Source organism: Eleginops maclovinus, chromosome 9 (genome assembly GCF_036324505.1).
Source record: "Eleginops maclovinus isolate JMC-PN-2008 ecotype Puerto Natales chromosome 9, JC_Emac_rtc_rv5, whole genome shotgun sequence".
Lineage (NCBI taxonomy): Eukaryota > Metazoa > Chordata > Actinopteri > Perciformes > Eleginopidae > Eleginops > Eleginops maclovinus.
Window position 1 is genome coordinate 27,361,623 of NC_086357.1, and position 18,122 is coordinate 27,379,744.

The window sequence follows — 18,122 nt, forward strand, 5'->3', positions numbered from 1 at the left end:
AGAAAATAATAGTGTCTTCACGTCTTAAAGCTGCTGAGTCAGATATTGCACCTCCAACAACAAATAGATCCAGAGCTCCGGTTCCTTTACTTCCTCTCCAGAGAAAAGGAGAGTAAAAGAAAGGATCAGAAATCTCAGTCTCAGTGTCAGCCTGCTGCCTGCCACTCGTCCCCCGGCAGACCCACCGGACATCCATCCCCTATTTATCCTCCGTAAGCTGTCTCTGCCGTCTGACCAGACACCTGACCCCACCTCCATATCTCTGGACTGATTAAACCCTTTCTGACCCACAGAGAGATTGTTTCCTGGCACCACTTTAACATTTACAGAGAAATCTGCATTTTGAGAGGGAGCAGAGACCCTGTTACCCGGTTTACACCAAACTCTGGTAAATGTCTTTATCGAGACTATAAGTGTTTCTGTGAGCGGGGATCTAAATATCCTGAGGAATGCCAGATGTATTTTCTTTTTACTTTTGGAAGGTTTTCATCATCTTGCGCAGCAGACTCTCCAGGTTCAGCACTTTCTGCATCAGGAGGCATTTCACCGCCGTCTCCTCGCGGCTGGCGGGGTTAATGCGCTGCGCCGTCTGACGCCACACCAGGATCTCATGCTTCAGTTCTGCAGGGACACAACAAAAAGCCTCCTGTCAGTGGTGGAGAGTAGCTTTATTAAAGTCTGTGGTGACTAATGCCACTCAATGTCACCAGTCAACATCCAGGGTTCACAAACAACAACAAAAACACACAAACGGGAACAACACTGTCCTTCAGTTCAGCTTTAAGGTTTCACTTTATGCTACTTTATACATCTAGGCTCTACATTTTAACAGCCAGTATTGTACTTTTTTATACTCCATTTTTGCCATTTAACTACTAGTTATATGTTGTATTACAATGTGCACAGTTTGTCTTGAGTTTAAATACATTTATATATTCTTTTATTCTATTGTGTCTTTTATTAGACATGTTTCTATTACTTCTTATGTTTGTATATATATTTAACATTTGTATTTAATTTAGTCTTTTATTGGAAATTTAACTATAATTTAATAAACATTTTTATTTAATTTTATGTGATCTTTTTTGCCTTCTCTTTTAAATCCTTTAATAAATATCGCTTCTTTTTTTTTTTTAACCCAAATTCCCTCTCGGATAAAAACTGGTGTCTAATTCTAATTCAGATGATTAGATAATACAAAATATTAATATTTACATTCTGTTTGATCTTTATCTGTTAGGCCAGGTTAGAGGGAGAAGAGGACTCTGCACAGGGTTACATTGTGCAGATTGGCAGAGACTCCCCTCAGTGTGCATGGAGCTCAGTGGAACACACAGCTCCTAACACTCTCTCTCTCTAACTGTGAGCAGTGATTGGGGGGGGGGGCGTCTCTGTTTTAATGATCCCCTGCTGAGCGCCTCTCTGCACGAGTGTGGGTAAACACTGCTAAGAGGTGTTTGTATTTCTGGCTAATCAATTTCTACAGGAATATCCCTGCTTTACCACTTTGCCCATTATCCAAATCCCCGGGGAGTTTTACTGTCGGTTTAATCAAGAACAGTTTCGACTGCAAACTTAGTCCAGCTTTTTAAAGAGTCCTCTCCTGCTGATGTTCAGGTGTATATCAGTATGTAGAGTCTCTACTTTAAAGAGTCCTCTCCTGCTGATGTTCAGGTGTATATCAGTATGTAGAGTCTCTACTTTAAAGAGTCCTCTCCTGCTGATGTTCAGGTGTGTATCATTATGTAGTGTCTCTACTTTAAAGAGTCCTCTCCTGCTGATGTTCAGGTGTATATCAGTATGTAGAGTCTCTACTTTAAAGAGTCCTCTCCTGCTGATGTTCAGGTGTATATCAGTATGTAGAGTCTCTACTTTAAAGAGTCCTCTCCTGCTGATATTCAGGTGTATATCAGTATGTAGCGTCTCTACTTTAAAGAGTCCTCTCCTGCTGATGTTCAGGTGTATATCAGTATGTAGCGTCTCTACTTTAAAGAGTCCTCTCCTGCTGATGTTCAGGTGTATATCAGTATGTAGAGTCTCTACTTTAAAGAGTCCTCTCCTGCTGATATTCAGGTGTATATCAGTATGTAGTGTCTCTACTTTAAAGAGTCCTCTCCTGCTGATGATCAGGTGTATATCAGTATGTAGCGTCTCTACTTTAAAGTGTCCTCTCCTGCTGATGTTCAGGTGTATATCAGTATGTAGTGTCTCTACTTTAAAGAGTCCTCTCCTGCTGATGTTCAGGTGTATATCAGTATGTAGTGTCTCTACTTTAAAGAGTCCTCTCCTGCTGATGTTCAGGTGTGTATCATTATGTAGTGTCTCTACTTTAAAGAGTCCTCTCCTGCTGATGTTCAGGTGTATATCAGTATGTAGCGTCTCTACTTTAAAGAGTCCTCTCCTGCTGATGTTCAGGTGTATATCAGTATGTAGAGTCTCTACTTTAAAGAGTCCTCTCCTGCTGATATTCAGGTGTATATCAGTATGTAGCGTCTCTACTTTAAAGAGTCCTCTCCTGCTGATGTTCAGGTGTATATCAGTATGTAGTGTCTCTACTTTAAAGAGTCCTCTCCTGCTGATGATCAGGTGTATATCAGTATGTAGTGTCTCTACTTTAAAGAGTCCTCTCCTGCTGATGTTCAGGTGTATATCAGTATGTAGTGTCTCTACTTTAAAGAGTCCTCTCCTGTTGATGTTCAGGTGTATATCAGTATGTAGTGTCTCTACTTTAAAGAGTCCTCTCCTGCTGATGTTCAGGTGTATATCAGTATGTAGTGTCTCTACTTTAAAGAGTCCTCTCCTGCTGATGTTCAGGTGTATATCAGTATGTAGTCTCTACTTTAAAGAGTCCTCTCCTGCTGATGTTCAGGTGTATATCAGTGTGTAGCGTCTCTGTCTCTCTAATGTCTCGGTTTTTGGATGGAGGGAACTTTGGGATTTTAGCCTTTGCAGACCATTTACATGCAGTAAAACCTATAGAACACACTACAGGAAACGGAACACCCCAAAGAAGCATATTGGGACCTCTTTAAAGTCACCTTCAGGAGTGTAAGACATCACTTCCTCCAGCAGCCTCTTTCCAGTATATAAGGATTTCCATCACCATGAGGACAATGTGAAGCAATTCTGTAATTACCTGCCAAACATGGGCGGGTCTTCAATTCAGTGAGCAATATGCATCAAGTGTGAGGGTCGGAGGGCGCAGGATATAATAATGTGTATAATGAAGTTTCTATGAGGTCATTGCATCGTCTTAGAAGGTGAGTCTCTGCTGTGTGGGGGGGTTAAGACACCTCAATCTCATAATCAAACCCTCAATTGATTTTTCTAGATCGTTCCACATCCAGAGCCTCTTGCTCTCCACATGTCAGAGCCCTGAGAGCGTGAACTCACCCACTATCTCGATGGACTCTTTGTTGTAGAGCTTTTTGTTCCAGTAGAGGAGCCGCAGGATGGGAAACGAGGAGACGAGGACGACGCTTATTCCCAGGAACATGTAGCCGGTGAAGCTGGCAAAATCAATCCCCTGCAAGAGAGAAGAAATGTGTTAGACATAAAGAGAGATTTCATTCTGATCGTTAAACAGAAACCGCGTGCAGCACGGACACAAAGATTCTAAATATTCTTTAAGAATCAAAAGGAAAGGTATTTTTTTTATGCATAGTGGCCCATCTGAATCAGTATGCGGACACATGTCCAATAAAAGATCAAATAAAGAGAATCAGAAAACTTTATTCATCCCGGGTAAAATGGGTTAAGTGAACAAACATTTCCCAGTTAAATAAAGTATTTCTGATTCTGAAAATAAAGAAATATATATTGAGTAATATGAAAAGTGGTTAACTGTGACCTTTATAGGATTCTTTGTTTCACTATCACAGTATATATATCTGTAAGTGCACATGAGAGCACATGCAGGAAGTTCTTGAACATTCACAAGAGAAATTGCATGTGACCAAGTGTTCCCCTGAGTTACCAAAGCAACCCATTTCAAAAAGATTGATTATCACCAAAGTAAAAACAAATGAAGGATAATAATGACGTGACGATGACGTGTCAGAGCTGCGTCATCTGTACATCCCAAAAATGGATTTTCTCTTCATCTCATTCTCATTATTAATCCGTCACACACAGTCAGTGTTGTGTTTCAGGTGTCAGATCACACCCGCTCCTCTGTCAGTGTAATATCACAGGTTTTATGCAGAGAGCTGTGACGTACCTCTTTGCGCAGTGCCTGATTGGACACGATGATGACGTTGGGCGGGTCTCCGACAGCTGTGGCGGCCCCCCCAATGTTGGTGAAGATTACTTCAGCAATCAGGACATGTCTGGGGTCCAGATTAAGAACCTCGCACAACCTGCAGCATCAGATAGAGACACAAAAGCCTTTTAGCCAAGATTAGATTACAGCAAAATAATACATATAAAAGAGGATAATGGAATAGAAAGGTTCTTTAACGTGCAGGATGTCAACCCTGCTGAAGACGAGAGCGACTGCTTCTGTGTCATTAGTCTCTTATTTAAGTCAAATATCAACTGTTTGTGGCAGTCTGTGAAGCAATTCTGAGGAGTTAAAGGTTCACTGTGGCTGAAAAAGGAGGCAGTGATAAAGACTATGATGTGGGCAACACAAACAGCTGATGTGTAAATCTGCAGGAAATTGTAGACTGAGAAAGTCAGCAATTAGAAAAAGTCGAAATTGGGGAAAAAAAAGGTGAGAATTTACAAATAAATCAGCATTTTGAGAAAAAGTCTGAATTTGGAAAATAAGTCAGAATTTTGAAAAAGTCAACATTTGAAAGATAGAAAAATTTACCCAAAGAAAATTCAAAACTAAGTCAGGAATGAGAAAAAGTCCGAAATCTTGAAGAAAAGTGGTCATTTTTAAAAGAAAATCAAGAGGAAAAACATCAGAGACAAAAAGTCTGAATTTTAGGGCCACATGTAAAAACAGAACAGCTCACATTTGATCCTTTACCACAAACACTTTATGAGCTTTGAGATTGTATTGACATAGTGATCCCGTTAGTTATCCACAATTTTAGAAAAGTAACAGTAATCTGAATTCCTCTCTGTCTCCTGATAACGTAGTCCAAGGTAGGGTGGCGGTATAGAGGGACAGAAATGTAAAACGTCATCACTGTACCTGATGGTGACCGGAGTGAAGAGCATCATGGTCGTCACGTTGTCGAGGAACGCAGAGAGGATGGCGGCGATGAGACAGAGGATGATGATCATCGGCCAGACTCGTCCTCTGGATAACTGGTACGCCTGCAGGGAGGGAATATAATCACCAGTCAGTGTTAGTGGAAAATTAGCAAACACAAACAGCAGATGTGTTGATTCACTTCATTGAGTAAAAGGGAAATGTCTTTGTGAAACTTTATAAAGAGGTGCTGTTTTTTAAATCATTTCACAATTAGTCGTATAATTGGTTCACAAACAAATCCCCCATTGGCATGCTTCTATGTTTGAAGTTACTGTTAACAGTTCTTGTTGTGGGAAGTCAAAATGTCTACAAGGAGACATCAAATTAAGATCAGGAGACACAACACAACCACAAAGACACACAAGATGATCAAAACTAACAAAAAGAAACACAATTTAACCAAAAGCAGATACAAAAAGACCCAAGAGATGCAAAACCTCTTCAAAAAGATCATAACGACCCTAAAGAGTCACCAAATGAGATACAAAAATATTTGTAGTAGTTTATGATGACCGAAAAAGAGACACAAAAATAACATCAGGAGACGCAAGGGACACGGCAGGTTCACAAGGAGAGTAAAACAATCCAAACCCAACCAAAAAGAGGCTAAACATCTACAAAAAGATCCCAAAAGAGACAACAAATTGACATCAGGAGACACAACTCAATGAAAATCTGACACAAAAGGACCATAAAGAGATGCAGAATTCATCTGAAAGCCTCTCCGAAGAGATACAAAACCTCTTCAAAACACCATTATGAACCAAAAGAGACATAAATTAACACCAGAAGACAAAACACGAGCACAAAGAGACACAAGACATGGATAAATGTATAAAAAGGAAACAAAAATGGAGCACGAACAGACACGAAAAGACCCTTCTCCTAATCAGCACTTTCACAGACGAATAGCTTGCCTGTGTAAGAGTGAGACTGTCTTTAAATAAGTAAATGGCCCAGTTCTGTGATCTTTGCCCCTAAACAGAGCTAACATCACTCCTCTCAGCCTCTTATAGTGCTGAGTTTTAATTCAAGATGCAACGAAAAGCATCAAAGCACGTTAGATATTCTCAAAAGGTGGTCCTAAATCTTCCTCATGTCAGATAAGTCAACGTTAAATCTGTAGCCTTGTCATCGCTGATTTCAGGAATAGCTCAAAGACAGGAGGCAGCTGCTTCCATAGACCTGTCACTCAGTATGCCAGATGCACATAATATATAACCCGTATAAATATAATACCTGACCTTCTTCTGAGAGAAAACTCACCTTCACAGCACAGTAATCAAAGAAGCCCGTGTCGGAAAAGATGGCCACCAGCACCATCTGGAAGACGCATTTGATCAGAGTGAATAAAAGAACACTTCTTCTTATGTGAGAGGATTGTACACTGGCCATCCTGATACTGCAGAAAATTGTGCCCACTTTTAAGGACTTTAAGATGTTGTGTTCAATTTTAGTCAGAGTAAACACATAATTAAAGTCTCACCATGCCGAAGAGAAGAGCCAGCGTCTCGTAGTCGATCCACTCCACCACCGTCACCAGACTGGGCCGCTGTTTGAGAAATAAATAATGAGTTCACAGGGATTTACTTACAATAAAAAGCACTTCATTAGAAAGGACACACATTTAAAGCCTCTTAAAGGACATTTCACAGTTCATGTGGGGGTTGCTTGACCTATGTTCCCACAGCCCAATGTTCCCACAGTCCTATGTTCCCACAGCCCAATGTTCCCACAGTCCTATGTTCCCACAGCCCAATGTTCCAACAGTCCTATGGTCCCACAGTCCTATGTTCCCACAGTCCTACGGTCCCACAGCCCTATGGTCCCACAGTCCTATGTTCCCACAGCCCAATGGTCCCACAGCCCTATGTACCCACAGCCCTATGTACCCACAGTCCTATGTTCCCACAGTCCTATGTTCCCACAGTCCTATGTTCCCACCGTCCTATGTTCCCACAGTCCTATGTTCCCACAGCCCAATGTTCCAACAGTCCTATGTTCCCACAGTCCTATGTTCCCACAGCCCAATGTTCCCACCGTCCTATGTTCCCACAGTCCTATGTTCCCACAGCCCAATGTTCCAACAGTCCTATGGTCCCACAGTCCTATGTTCCCACAGTCCTACGGTCCCACAGCCCTATGGTCCCACAGTCCTATGTTCCCACAGCCCAATGGTCCCACAGCCCTATGTACCCACAGCCCTATGTACCCACAGTCCTATGTTCCCACAGTCCTATGTTCCCACAGTCCTATGTTCCCACAGCCCAATGGTCCCACAGCCCTATGTACCCACAGCCCTATGTATCCACAGTCCTATGTTCCCACAGTCCTATGGTCCCACAGTCCTATGTTCCCACAGTCCTATGGTCCCACAGCCCTATGTTCCCACAGTCCTATGGTCCCACAGCCCTATGTTCCCACAGTCCTATGGCCCCACAGTCCTATGTTCCCACAGCCCAATGGTCCCACAGTCCTATGTTCCCACAGCCCTATGGTCCCACAGTCCTATGTTCCCACAGCCCAATGGTCCCACAGTCCTATGGACCCACAGCCCAATTTTGCACTAACTCATGGAGTTGAGTTTACCCAATGTTGGAGTAGCGGTGTTGAGCTCGAGAGAGTTTGGAAGGGGTCAGCCCTATGTTCCCAGGGCACTATGTTACCCAGATTTACATGGTACTCAATGGGAACATGAAAAAAGGCCCTATGTTCCCAGATTTAGCTAAAAGCTACATTACATCTGTAGTCAGTTGCTACTGGATAAAAGGTTGGGTGTAATTGGCTTCCAAATTGGGAGAAAGGGGGATCAAATCTGATACAAATTTATGAAAAAGGAAATGTGGGAACATAGGGCTGAGGGAACATAGAGCTGAGGGAACATAGGACTGTGGGACCATTGGGCTGTGGGACCATAGGGCTGTGGGAACATAGGGCTGTGGGACCATAGGACTGTGGGACCATAGGGCTGTGGGAACATAGGACTGTGGAATATAGGACTGTGGGACCATTGGGCTGTGGGACCATTGGGCTGTGGGAACATAGGACTGTGGGACCATAGAGCTGAGGGAACATAGGGCTGAGGGAACATAGGGCTGAGGGAACATAGGGCTGAGGGAACATAGGGCTGAGGGAACATAGAGCTGAGGGAACATAGGACTGTGGGACCATTGGGCTGTGGGACCATAGGGCTGTGGGAACATAGGGCTGTGGGACCATAGGACTGTGGGACCATAGGGCTGTGGGAACATAGGACTGTGGAATATAGGACTGTGGGACCATTGGGCTGTGGGACCATTGGGCTGTGGGAACATAGGACTGTGGGACCATAGAGCTGAGGGAACATAGGGCTGAGGGAACATAGGGCTGAGGGAATATAGGGCTGAGGGAACATAGGGCTGAGGGAACATAGGGCTGAGGGAACATAAGGCTATGGGAACACAGGCACGCTCCCGACCTATGGAGCTACCAACACATTGAAGGTAGCTAGCTTAAGGCTAATAAGCTAGCTCACCTTAAGGCTAATTTCAACTGTTATTTTTTTCTTCCTAAAATTGATGGCAGCTCATATTTTGATAAATGTAGTTAATTGTTTATTTAAGGGTCTCCATTAGAATCACTCCTATCCTTAAAAGCAAACAAACCATAAAAACACACCATGAGAGAAGAACAACTATACAGGGGGATTAAAAAAACCTAGCATAGTTAGCATAAAGATTAACACACAGAGAGAAAGACAACTAACACATTTGAAGGAGGCAGATTAAACACATACACAACTTATTTAAGCAATATATTGTTTGGTTTTAAGATTAAGTTAATGAATAGTTTTTATAGTTCAAATATTAAAAGAGACTTACATCCCCGATGACAGCCAGAGCGGCTAACGCTGCTAACGATCCCAACATGGCCGCCAGAGTTCGGTGAACGACCTGAAAAATGAAAAATAAAGTCCCTATTAACTCTTTATTTAACGCCTCTGAATCAAACAAGGACACACTACACACTCAAAAATTGAAGTACAGAAGAGGTACATTTCTGTACTGATAGGTACATAACAGCCACAGAGGTACACTATTTAGCTTTGCAGGGCCAGAAATGTACTTTGTACAAGCTGAAAGTACACAAAGGTACTGAATGACAATGAAGTACAATGTTGTACCGTTTTTGCCCCAGAAAAAGCCAGCTTTCCCCCCTCCCCCTCCCCTTCCCACTCCATCCACATCCGCGCGCCAATAGGAGCTAACGTTAACGTTACATGAAAATGACAGTTAGATCATTCAGCAATCAGCAAGAGTACAAGCAAGGTGGGATGGCGCTCAGAAATTTGGACACGGAACAACTGTTAGAAAAATTGAAGTCAGAAGGAATTAATATTACACAGGAGGAGGCACAAAAATTTAGAGGTAAGTGTATACAATCTTTTTATGTACGTGTATGAAGTGTAAACGACTTTTTATATGAGCTTTCCCAAGCGAATGGATTAGCATTAGCGCGCTAATCTCATAAAGTGCTAACGTTCATGTGTGAATAACCAGTGATTTAGGTTACATATACTGTAACTTAAACATTAAACACCTAGCTAGTTAGAACTGGAATCGAAGAATGATTGTGCAGGACCGTTAACGTTAGGGCTGGTGAAATTTGTCTGGTAAGATAGCACACGCTAATTTTCTGGTTCAATGTTGAGCATAGCTTACATTAATGTCAGTAGGAATTTCTGTGATTTATAGCAATTGGCTAACGTTAACATTAGGTTAGTGCTTTTATAGTGAACTTCAGCTTACTTTAAAGTTATTAACTACAGTTAATGTGATACCTGTTTGGCCAACAATAGTATGTTTGAGTGTAGTTGGTTATTAATAGTTGTGCAGTGTGCTAGTATTTAAAACACAAAGTTATCTGGAGCTTATGACATTGAAGTTACTGTTAACCTTGTCTAGCTAAAAACGTGTTCGCCATTTTGAGGCAGTTACTGTTGGCCTAGTCAGTTAGCCTAACTGTTAATGGAAGGAACAGTAATGTAAATTCGAAAACTACACATTAAACATTGATGCTAATTCATTACAATAAGCTATCGGGGACGACGACTAATATTACTTTAGCCTATTTAGATTGGCATATGGTAATAGACTGATACATCATGCGGTGTGATTTTGAAAGATGCGGTGTCCATTTTGAAAGATGAATAGGCTTGTTACGTTATCATTCTTGAATTGGTAATTTACTGTGAGTGAACGGTACTATTAATGTGATTCCTGTTTCGCCTTCAACAGTTTCTTATGTTGTGCGGTTATTTATAGTCATACAGTTACTTTAATTGTTAAATTATCTGTATCCTATTACATTAGGGTACTGCAGGCTACGTTTTTCAAATTGCCCCACGTGTCATTTTGAAGCAAGTCAGAGTATCTTACAGTCGGTAGAAATATAAGTACCTGTAATATGAAGTCGTATCTGTTTATTTGACTTGGATACAGTATTATGCATATTTAATGGTATATTAACATAGTTGGTGTTGATATATGAACACTTTACTGATACCGGTTATCCTTTTTTTTTTTTTTTTTTTTTTAAGACAATGATGTGGACGGAGAGACGTTGGGACGAGGCCTTACGGAAGCAATGATGTCTTACCTATTTGAAAGATCGTTTAAAAAGCAACTGCAATTACGAGACTTTGTGGAGCAGAACAAAGAAATAACAATTGAGTTGGAAGTGCTGACATCGGATGATCAATTTATTGAGACTCCAGCATCAAATGAAAGAAGGTAGGTGTTTTGTATTACTATACTATTAGAATGTGTATAACAATGTTTAAGAGGGGAGTTAGTTATCATTATTTTTTTCTTTTGGTTTGATGAATATTTAACAGGGCAGTGTAGTCTGATTTAATTTGAATGAGGCCTCATGCAATGATATTCTACTTTTGCAGTGTGGGGCCAGCACGTAAAACACTTCCAGCCATTATTTCTATTCCACGTTTCCCATATGACGTGCAGCACAAATTGGATGCAAAAGAACCATGCCACAAGATTCCAAAATACCGGAACATAATCGTACGAACTTTGTATGAGATGATGGCACAGTACACAATGTAAGTACGGGTATCAGATTTCAGATTAGAGAGCTTTGACTCAATCCGACTCATAGAAAACTGTGCTGACGTACAATTCATCCAGTAGTTCATATGAGCTGTGGACTGACAGATGATTTCATATAGCATGTCTTACCATGTGTACAATTGTGTCACTACTGAAACAGGTTTCCAAGTAACCAGGAGTATATTCAGGTTGCCAAAGCATTCATCTTGAAATACCCCTCTCTGAAGGACATCGATGGCAATGGTTATGTAAGTTATACATGGATGGAATTGGTAACAGTATAGATATTTATCAAGAACTGCATATAAATTCATTATTTTGTATAATCGTATGTGATGTGCATTGTGCGTTTCTGAATGTTGAATTTGAATGTGTTGTTTTTTGCTTTTGTTTTTTTGGTCTCCAGCATACTTGGCATATGTCATTGAAAAGAAAATTCAAGACTGAACGTGCTCCTCTAGTTCATGATGTAGAAGTTCGAAAGTACAAAGAGAGGTATGCCGAGTCCAGAAAGTCCAAGACCGTGGATGAATCAGCCGTTGTAGTCCATAAACAGGCTAGAGGTGCATCAGTAAGCAAGCCACATTCATTTTCACTTTTGAGCTTTTGAACCTCATGTCATATTCAACTTTATATGGTAATGTCATTTTTGTTATGTTAATCCTTGTATATAAAGGAGTTTGCTGTGATTGGGGAAGACGCTACCTCTATTGAAGCCCATGTCAGAGTTCTAACAGAACAATACACAAAGATGCAACCTGACATGATGATCGTGAAAGACCGCATGACCAGGACATTCTCATGGAGACGCTCAGAAATTGCTGAGGGAATTTCTGTGGAGGACCTGTTGAAAAAATATCCATTTCTTTCAACACCCTCTGGGGTAAGTTGACATTTGACTGATAGCAGAGGTTGCATTTACCAAATACTCGTTGACTAAACTTATTTACATGATTGGTCAGCAGCGGTCAGTGAAATGGTCTGTTTTTTTGTATGCGTTTTTAAACGAAGATGTACAACCATTGGCATTCTTTGAAATTAATATACAAGTCCTCCATCTCTATCTCTGGCCAAAACTACCATGATGGTATGTCTTTACTGTCTGAATTGCAACAAGTTACAAAAGCCATAAGGTACACACATCTAACTGCTGTATGATGATCATTGTATCATTACAAATAAAACAAAACAGATTAATAGATTATGATAGAATCTTTATGACCCTCTGTCAAAATAATATGAAGCAACCTTAAGCCGATGGAGGATTGAATTTGTTGTTCCTGTATTTTCCAGAGCATTCATGTATCCTGATCTCAGTTCTATGTCCCTGATTTCTTGACTCAGAAAAGCATTTTATAGCATATTATAATGTTTTTTTTTTCCTTCTCTCTCTTTATTAATCAGTTGTATGATGAGGTGGACTGCATTCATCCTGCCCCAGTTCCAGTAGACAGGCGCATCATAGAGAACTTAACTTCCCTGCTTCCTAAACTTACTAAATTAGTGAAGGACACATCACCTCTTAAACAAGTCTACCTAGATGCAAAACGTGATGCCCTGACTGTGGACCATGCAGGTACTTGATTGCCAATTTGTAAAATTTAACTTAAATTTGTACAGCAAACTTGTCTTGTCAACCAAAGTTTTGAGAGCAGTTTGTTCTTTTTAAAAGACTACACATGTTGTGTTATATACCAAACTTGTGTTGATGTTCCAAATCAGATGTAAATGTACTACAGTTTAATTTGTATATGTTTTTTTCAAGCTATTGACACCAGGGGTGGACTTCTCCTCTTGCCATCGATCTTTAAAGAGAAAATCGAGAACTTGATCATTCTTGGACAGGTAACATGATATAACTGTTGCTTGAGACACAAGATGTGATGGCTTTGGTTTGCCACTACTGACCATATTCCATGTATAATTATGTTTTTCTTTCTTTACTGCCTCTTTGCCTTTTAGAATGAGCCGGCCACCCCGCACCCAACTATTAGGCTGAGGGACCATGATTGGAAGACTGCTATTGTTGACAGAGCTGAAACCATCATCGAAGTTGACGGGGTTAGGATGTGCTCCTGTATTGGTGTTGAAGAGGCTTTCCGAGCAGTGTTCTGCATGTACTTCGTTTTCAATATGGAGTACCCTGCTCAATTGAAAAACACATTCATATTTTTTCAGAGGTGCATTGCACAGATAGTGGTGGCTGGAGACAAGCTGTCAACACCAGTGACTCGCCTTATTAACCTCCTATACTGAAATGCCGCCATTATATCAGTGTACGAAGTGCCGCCGCAGAACTTTCACTCTTACTAAACTTATTCAGCATATTGGACTTGTCCATGCCCACGAACCTAATTTTAGGTTAGCTTGTTTGTTTACTTAAAATATTTTGTCTAAATGTCAATGTTCAAGCTTTGGTCAAAATTGTATGTCCACTGTCTTTTGACAATTATTTACATGTTCTATTTTCTGCAGAAATGTCATTTACTGAGAGATTTTCACATTGGGAAAAGGTGTTTAAAACATCAATGTCATGTCTATGAATTTGAATTGTGTTAGTATTGATATTGTGTGTTGATTGACCATCTATATACATGTTTATTGCATTATTATTAATCTTGTGTTATGTGTATCCAGCCTACTTGTATATCCAGTTGATGAAATCATATGATGTGAATATAAATGTACATACATTTTATAGAATAAGACAGTTAAATATTGTGTTATGGGTTGACCATTTGTATGAATACTTGTATATCCAGTTGATGAAATTATATGTGTATGGTGTGAACATAAATGTGCAGACATTTTATAGAATAAAATTTTTGAATATACCTACTTGTGCATATTTTCCTTACCACCTTAAATTATTACTGGCGTGTACCCTTAAAGAACAGATTAGTACCCTTAAAGAACAGATTAGTACCTTTTAAGGGTATTATGTGGTAATGATTTGTACAGGTACGTTTCAGTCATTGTAGGTACACATGTGTACCTTGATAGGTACAGATGACTAGGGTACAGAAAAGTACCCGTAAGCATGGGTACATTACTGTTCTTCAAAAGGGTACTGCCCCAGCGACAAGCATTTGTACCGACTTAGGTACACAGTGGTACTTCCATTTCTTAGTGTGTAGTTAAATGTTAACAATTAACAACCAATTGCTTTTGATTGCATTCATATAGTCCAAATAAAAGCGAAATATTATCCTTAAAATCTGATCTGGAATAATGTAGTGTTGTGGGAAATGCATTTATCGTCTTCAATAATCGTTCTTGTTGTTTCAAGATGTTTCCTTCTGCTGTTTGACTTTCTGTCCCGAGTATTATGTTTCTCAGGTGTTTTTAGTTTGGCTTGTTTGTCGTTAAATAAGCTTCCTTGGATATCCTGCATCTTAACTTATAATTTAAAGAAGAGTCTGATGTATGGGAGCATTCAGCAAGCAATGGAAAAACAATGGCATTATTAGAACAATTACATCCAGAACATGGAGAACATTTGGGAATTATGAACAGAACTGATGTTGGTTAATTATCATTATTGTTGTTATTATTATTGTTGTTGTTGTTGTTGTTGTTGTTGTTGTTATTTTATTAATATGGCACATTTTTCAGTTTTTTGTCAACACATTTCCAACAAGGGAGCAGAAACCACATTGAAACTCATAGGTCATCTCTCCCCAGAGGAGTGTAGCATCACATTTACCTCGAAGATGATGAGGACGTAGACCCCGGTGAGGATGACGGCAGCGATGGCCACCTGCGTCTCCACGTTAACGTAGAGCGCCTGGTGGGTCATGGAGAGCGGCACCACCTCCTCCTCCTGCAGGAAGGCCTGCACCGAGATCACGATAGGGTCGCTGTGCAGGAAACGTGCATTATTATTATCATGTTATCTATTTGAAGGCACGTGTTGAAGGTCCTTTGCATCCAGGACTCAGTTTGCTATTTTACACCAAGGTGTCCTTAGCTCATAAAGCTATACGCACCTAGGCTGCCATAGGCTATTTACATCCGGGTGTCTATAGCAGGGCAAAAACATTCACCCAGGTTGACATTTTGTTGCGCAATTCACCTGTTGCCAGGTGTTTATTTTATGTTATTGAAATATCTTGGGTGGGTAGGGGGGTTAAATGATCATGTGTTACTTACTGTCATAATAGTTTGGACAGTTTTGGCTAGTGCTTTGGTATAATGGCTACTACATTTACAATGAATCCTTTGTAGCAGCATTGGTAGCATAATGATGTGTTAGCATTTGGATAAAAGCTCTTTCATTAACGTGTCAGAGTGCTTTAAAGTACCTGCTGAGCATCTCAAAGGTTTTGGTGAGCAGAATCTGGTCGCTGCGCTCACTGTGCAGAGGAATGGTCCAGTTGTAAATCACCTGTTCACAAACAGCAGAAGATGAATGACTCGCAGACCCACACTTCACACACAGTAATGTTTCTATCAGACAGAAATTCACCTGCTGCGTCCTCCTCCGGCGCTGCCCCCCACCCTCCGTCTGCTCCACCTGGATCAGGATGTAGTCCTGCGTGTTGATGTCCACCATCCCCCCTGAGAACGCCCCCCCAACCTGCAGCTTCAGCAGGGCGTTGTCCCGGAAATCTGTCAGGTTCATGGCTGCAGGACACGGCCGTTAGGGAAATAATCTGTAGGTGCTGATGTGTGTTTGTGCAGAGCTTGGCCTACAAAATGACACTCAAAGAGGCATGAAACGACTATACAAGTGCACTCAGTAGCTATAAATCACTATAAAGATATGCAAATTGACTACAAAAATGGGCAAAAACTGACCAAAAAGAGACATAAACAGCTCTATTTCCCTTCTAATTCATTCCTAAAAATTGAATAAACTATTCTGGTTTCCTCTTCAGACTTTTAAAAAATATAATGAAGACATAAGGGTAAAGAAATGTGAATATTAAAACAGTGGGGAGCATTTTCCCACCTGTTCTCCTCCTGCATAACTCACACTGATTACTTCTGAATGAAGAGCGCTTGTAAATTAACACCTTTTTTCACCTGTGCCTTCAAAATAAAACCCATCTGCATCGTGTCCCCCCTCCAGTGTGCATTTAAGAGCTGCAGTTCGTATCTTCAGAACAAAGTCTAAAACAACATGTCAGTCTGAAAGGATACAGAAACTTTCTGAGGGGGAGACGGCCAACATCCTCACGGGGTTATCTCTGTCCGGGTACATGCTGAAGAACAGCTGGAAAAATGAGAAGGATGTTGTTATCATTTACTTCTATTACTCTGAAGATCTTGTACTCTTCCTAATAATAACAAATACTATTACTAATAATAATGAATGTGTTTTATAACATCTATTACAGTTCAAATGTAAAGATGTGGAACAAGAGGAAAGGAAAGAATCTTTTGGTAGAATTATTTTCATTACAATCTAGATGTTCTGTACTCACACTGCAGAGGACGACTATGGTAAACATGGTGGCAATTTTGGAGATTTTGAAGAAGCATCTGTAAAAAAATAAAGGAGAAATAGATTGAAACAGATCAGAGGTGGCTCAGAATGAGAACCAGTGTAGAACAAATCATTTAAAACAGACGATTCCCCAAACAGTTCAATTTAATTCAGCAATTTCAAGGTTTCTTTTACTTGTTAGGTACTGGAGGGGTGGAGTTATTGATACTTGGACTCAAATTGTCCCTGTTTGAATGCACGCTAAGGGGTTGTATAAGAAGATGTTTTCCTGCGTCCTCACTTCACGTTGCTGGTGAGTCTGAAGTTGAGGTTAAGGTTTTCCAGCGGGTCGCCCTTCTCCGAGGAGCTGGAGCGGGATAAGGAGAGGCTGGTGACCTCGCTGCCCAGCCGGTACCTCCTCTCCAGGTCCAGAGAGCCTCCGTCCCAGGGTTCTTCCTCGCCTATGAAGCCCGGGTCGTGCAGGGTCATGTAGGTCATGCTGGAAAACAGTAACAACCGGCGTCAGGCCTCAGGGCATGCACCTCTGCAGCTTCAGAGAGGAATCGCTCTAATATTAAAGGCACCAGCTGGGGATGTGAGGGGCTGAATTGAAAAATGTTCCCGAGCAGCAAAAACATCCCATAATCAGCTTTTCATTGTGGGACGTTGTAGAGCGCTATCTGAATCAATGTATTAAGGCTTGTACAATGATGTGGGACATTTCGACCGAACACGTAATAATAAAAACAGAGAAATCAGCTTTTTATTTATTTCATTTTCTTTTGTATTCTGTTCATTTCTTACCAAGGAAACCATTTTTGCATAAGTTCTATATCGATGCTGTATAGATTATTAATAATAATAATAACGAATATACCGATATCAGTGTTATTATTATTATGATTACTATTACTGTCATTTAAAAAAAAATACTATTACATATACATCTTTGAGTATTTATTAAATTACAAATATTATTATTATTATTATTTATTTGTTTGTTTATCTATTTACTTATTTATTGATCTGTTTATTTTTTGATTTATATATTTATTCATCTATTCGTTATTTGTTTGTTTATTTATTTATCCATTTATTTATTGATCCATTTCTTTCTAACTTTGGCAGCTTTGGGCCACCGTAGCTCTATAACCTATTGTGAATGAAAACTCACCTGTCGTCCTGAGAGAACCTCAGCAGCGGCGACCTCTCTGTGAGGTTTGCAGAATTGGTTTTTCCTCTCAGGATATTTAATACGCTGAAGCTGTGCCTGGAAAACAAAAGGGACAAGAAAGAGTTCAATAAAATAAAGGAAGAGTCATTTATATATGTCATTCGACCCTATCGAGGAGCCATCAGCTGTCTACACACAGCTGTC

At 40.4% G+C, this 18,122-nt stretch overlaps 1 protein-coding gene and 2 long non-coding RNA genes across 3 annotated transcripts in view; 2 read left to right on the forward strand and 1 right to left on the reverse strand.

Moving 5' to 3' along the window:
* The window catches only part of oca2 (oculocutaneous albinism II), a 33,944-nt gene that overhangs the window by 12,498 nt on the left and 3,324 nt on the right, over positions 1–18,122 (reverse strand). Inside the window, exons 2-15 of the mRNA XM_063891792.1 lie at positions 17,919–18,014; positions 17,046–17,243; positions 16,743–16,800; positions 16,459–16,531; positions 15,782–15,939; positions 15,618–15,700; positions 15,020–15,173; positions 9,070–9,141; positions 6,696–6,761; positions 6,476–6,532; positions 5,147–5,271; positions 4,220–4,358; positions 3,394–3,526; positions 474–621 (exon numbers count right to left, since the gene is read on the reverse strand). Coding sequence (XP_063747862.1) covers positions 474–621; positions 3,394–3,526; positions 4,220–4,358; positions 5,147–5,271; positions 6,476–6,532; positions 6,696–6,761; positions 9,070–9,141; positions 15,020–15,173; positions 15,618–15,700; positions 15,782–15,939; positions 16,459–16,531; positions 16,743–16,800; positions 17,046–17,243; positions 17,919–18,014 — 1,560 coding nt within the window. The remainder of the gene's footprint in view (positions 1–473; positions 622–3,393; positions 3,527–4,219; positions 4,359–5,146; positions 5,272–6,475; positions 6,533–6,695; positions 6,762–9,069; positions 9,142–15,019; positions 15,174–15,617; positions 15,701–15,781; positions 15,940–16,458; positions 16,532–16,742; positions 16,801–17,045; positions 17,244–17,918; positions 18,015–18,122) is intronic.
* Positions 10,781–11,865, forward strand: LOC134869347 (uncharacterized). Its single transcript, XR_010166408.1, has 4 exons — positions 10,781–10,980; positions 11,145–11,306; positions 11,474–11,561; positions 11,720–11,865. It is a non-coding gene; the product is annotated as an uncharacterized LOC134869347 (long non-coding RNA).
* On the forward strand, positions 12,083–14,096 carry LOC134869095 (uncharacterized). Its single transcript, XR_010166384.1, has 4 exons — positions 12,083–12,196; positions 12,718–12,889; positions 13,079–13,158; positions 13,276–14,096. It is a non-coding gene; the product is annotated as an uncharacterized LOC134869095 (long non-coding RNA).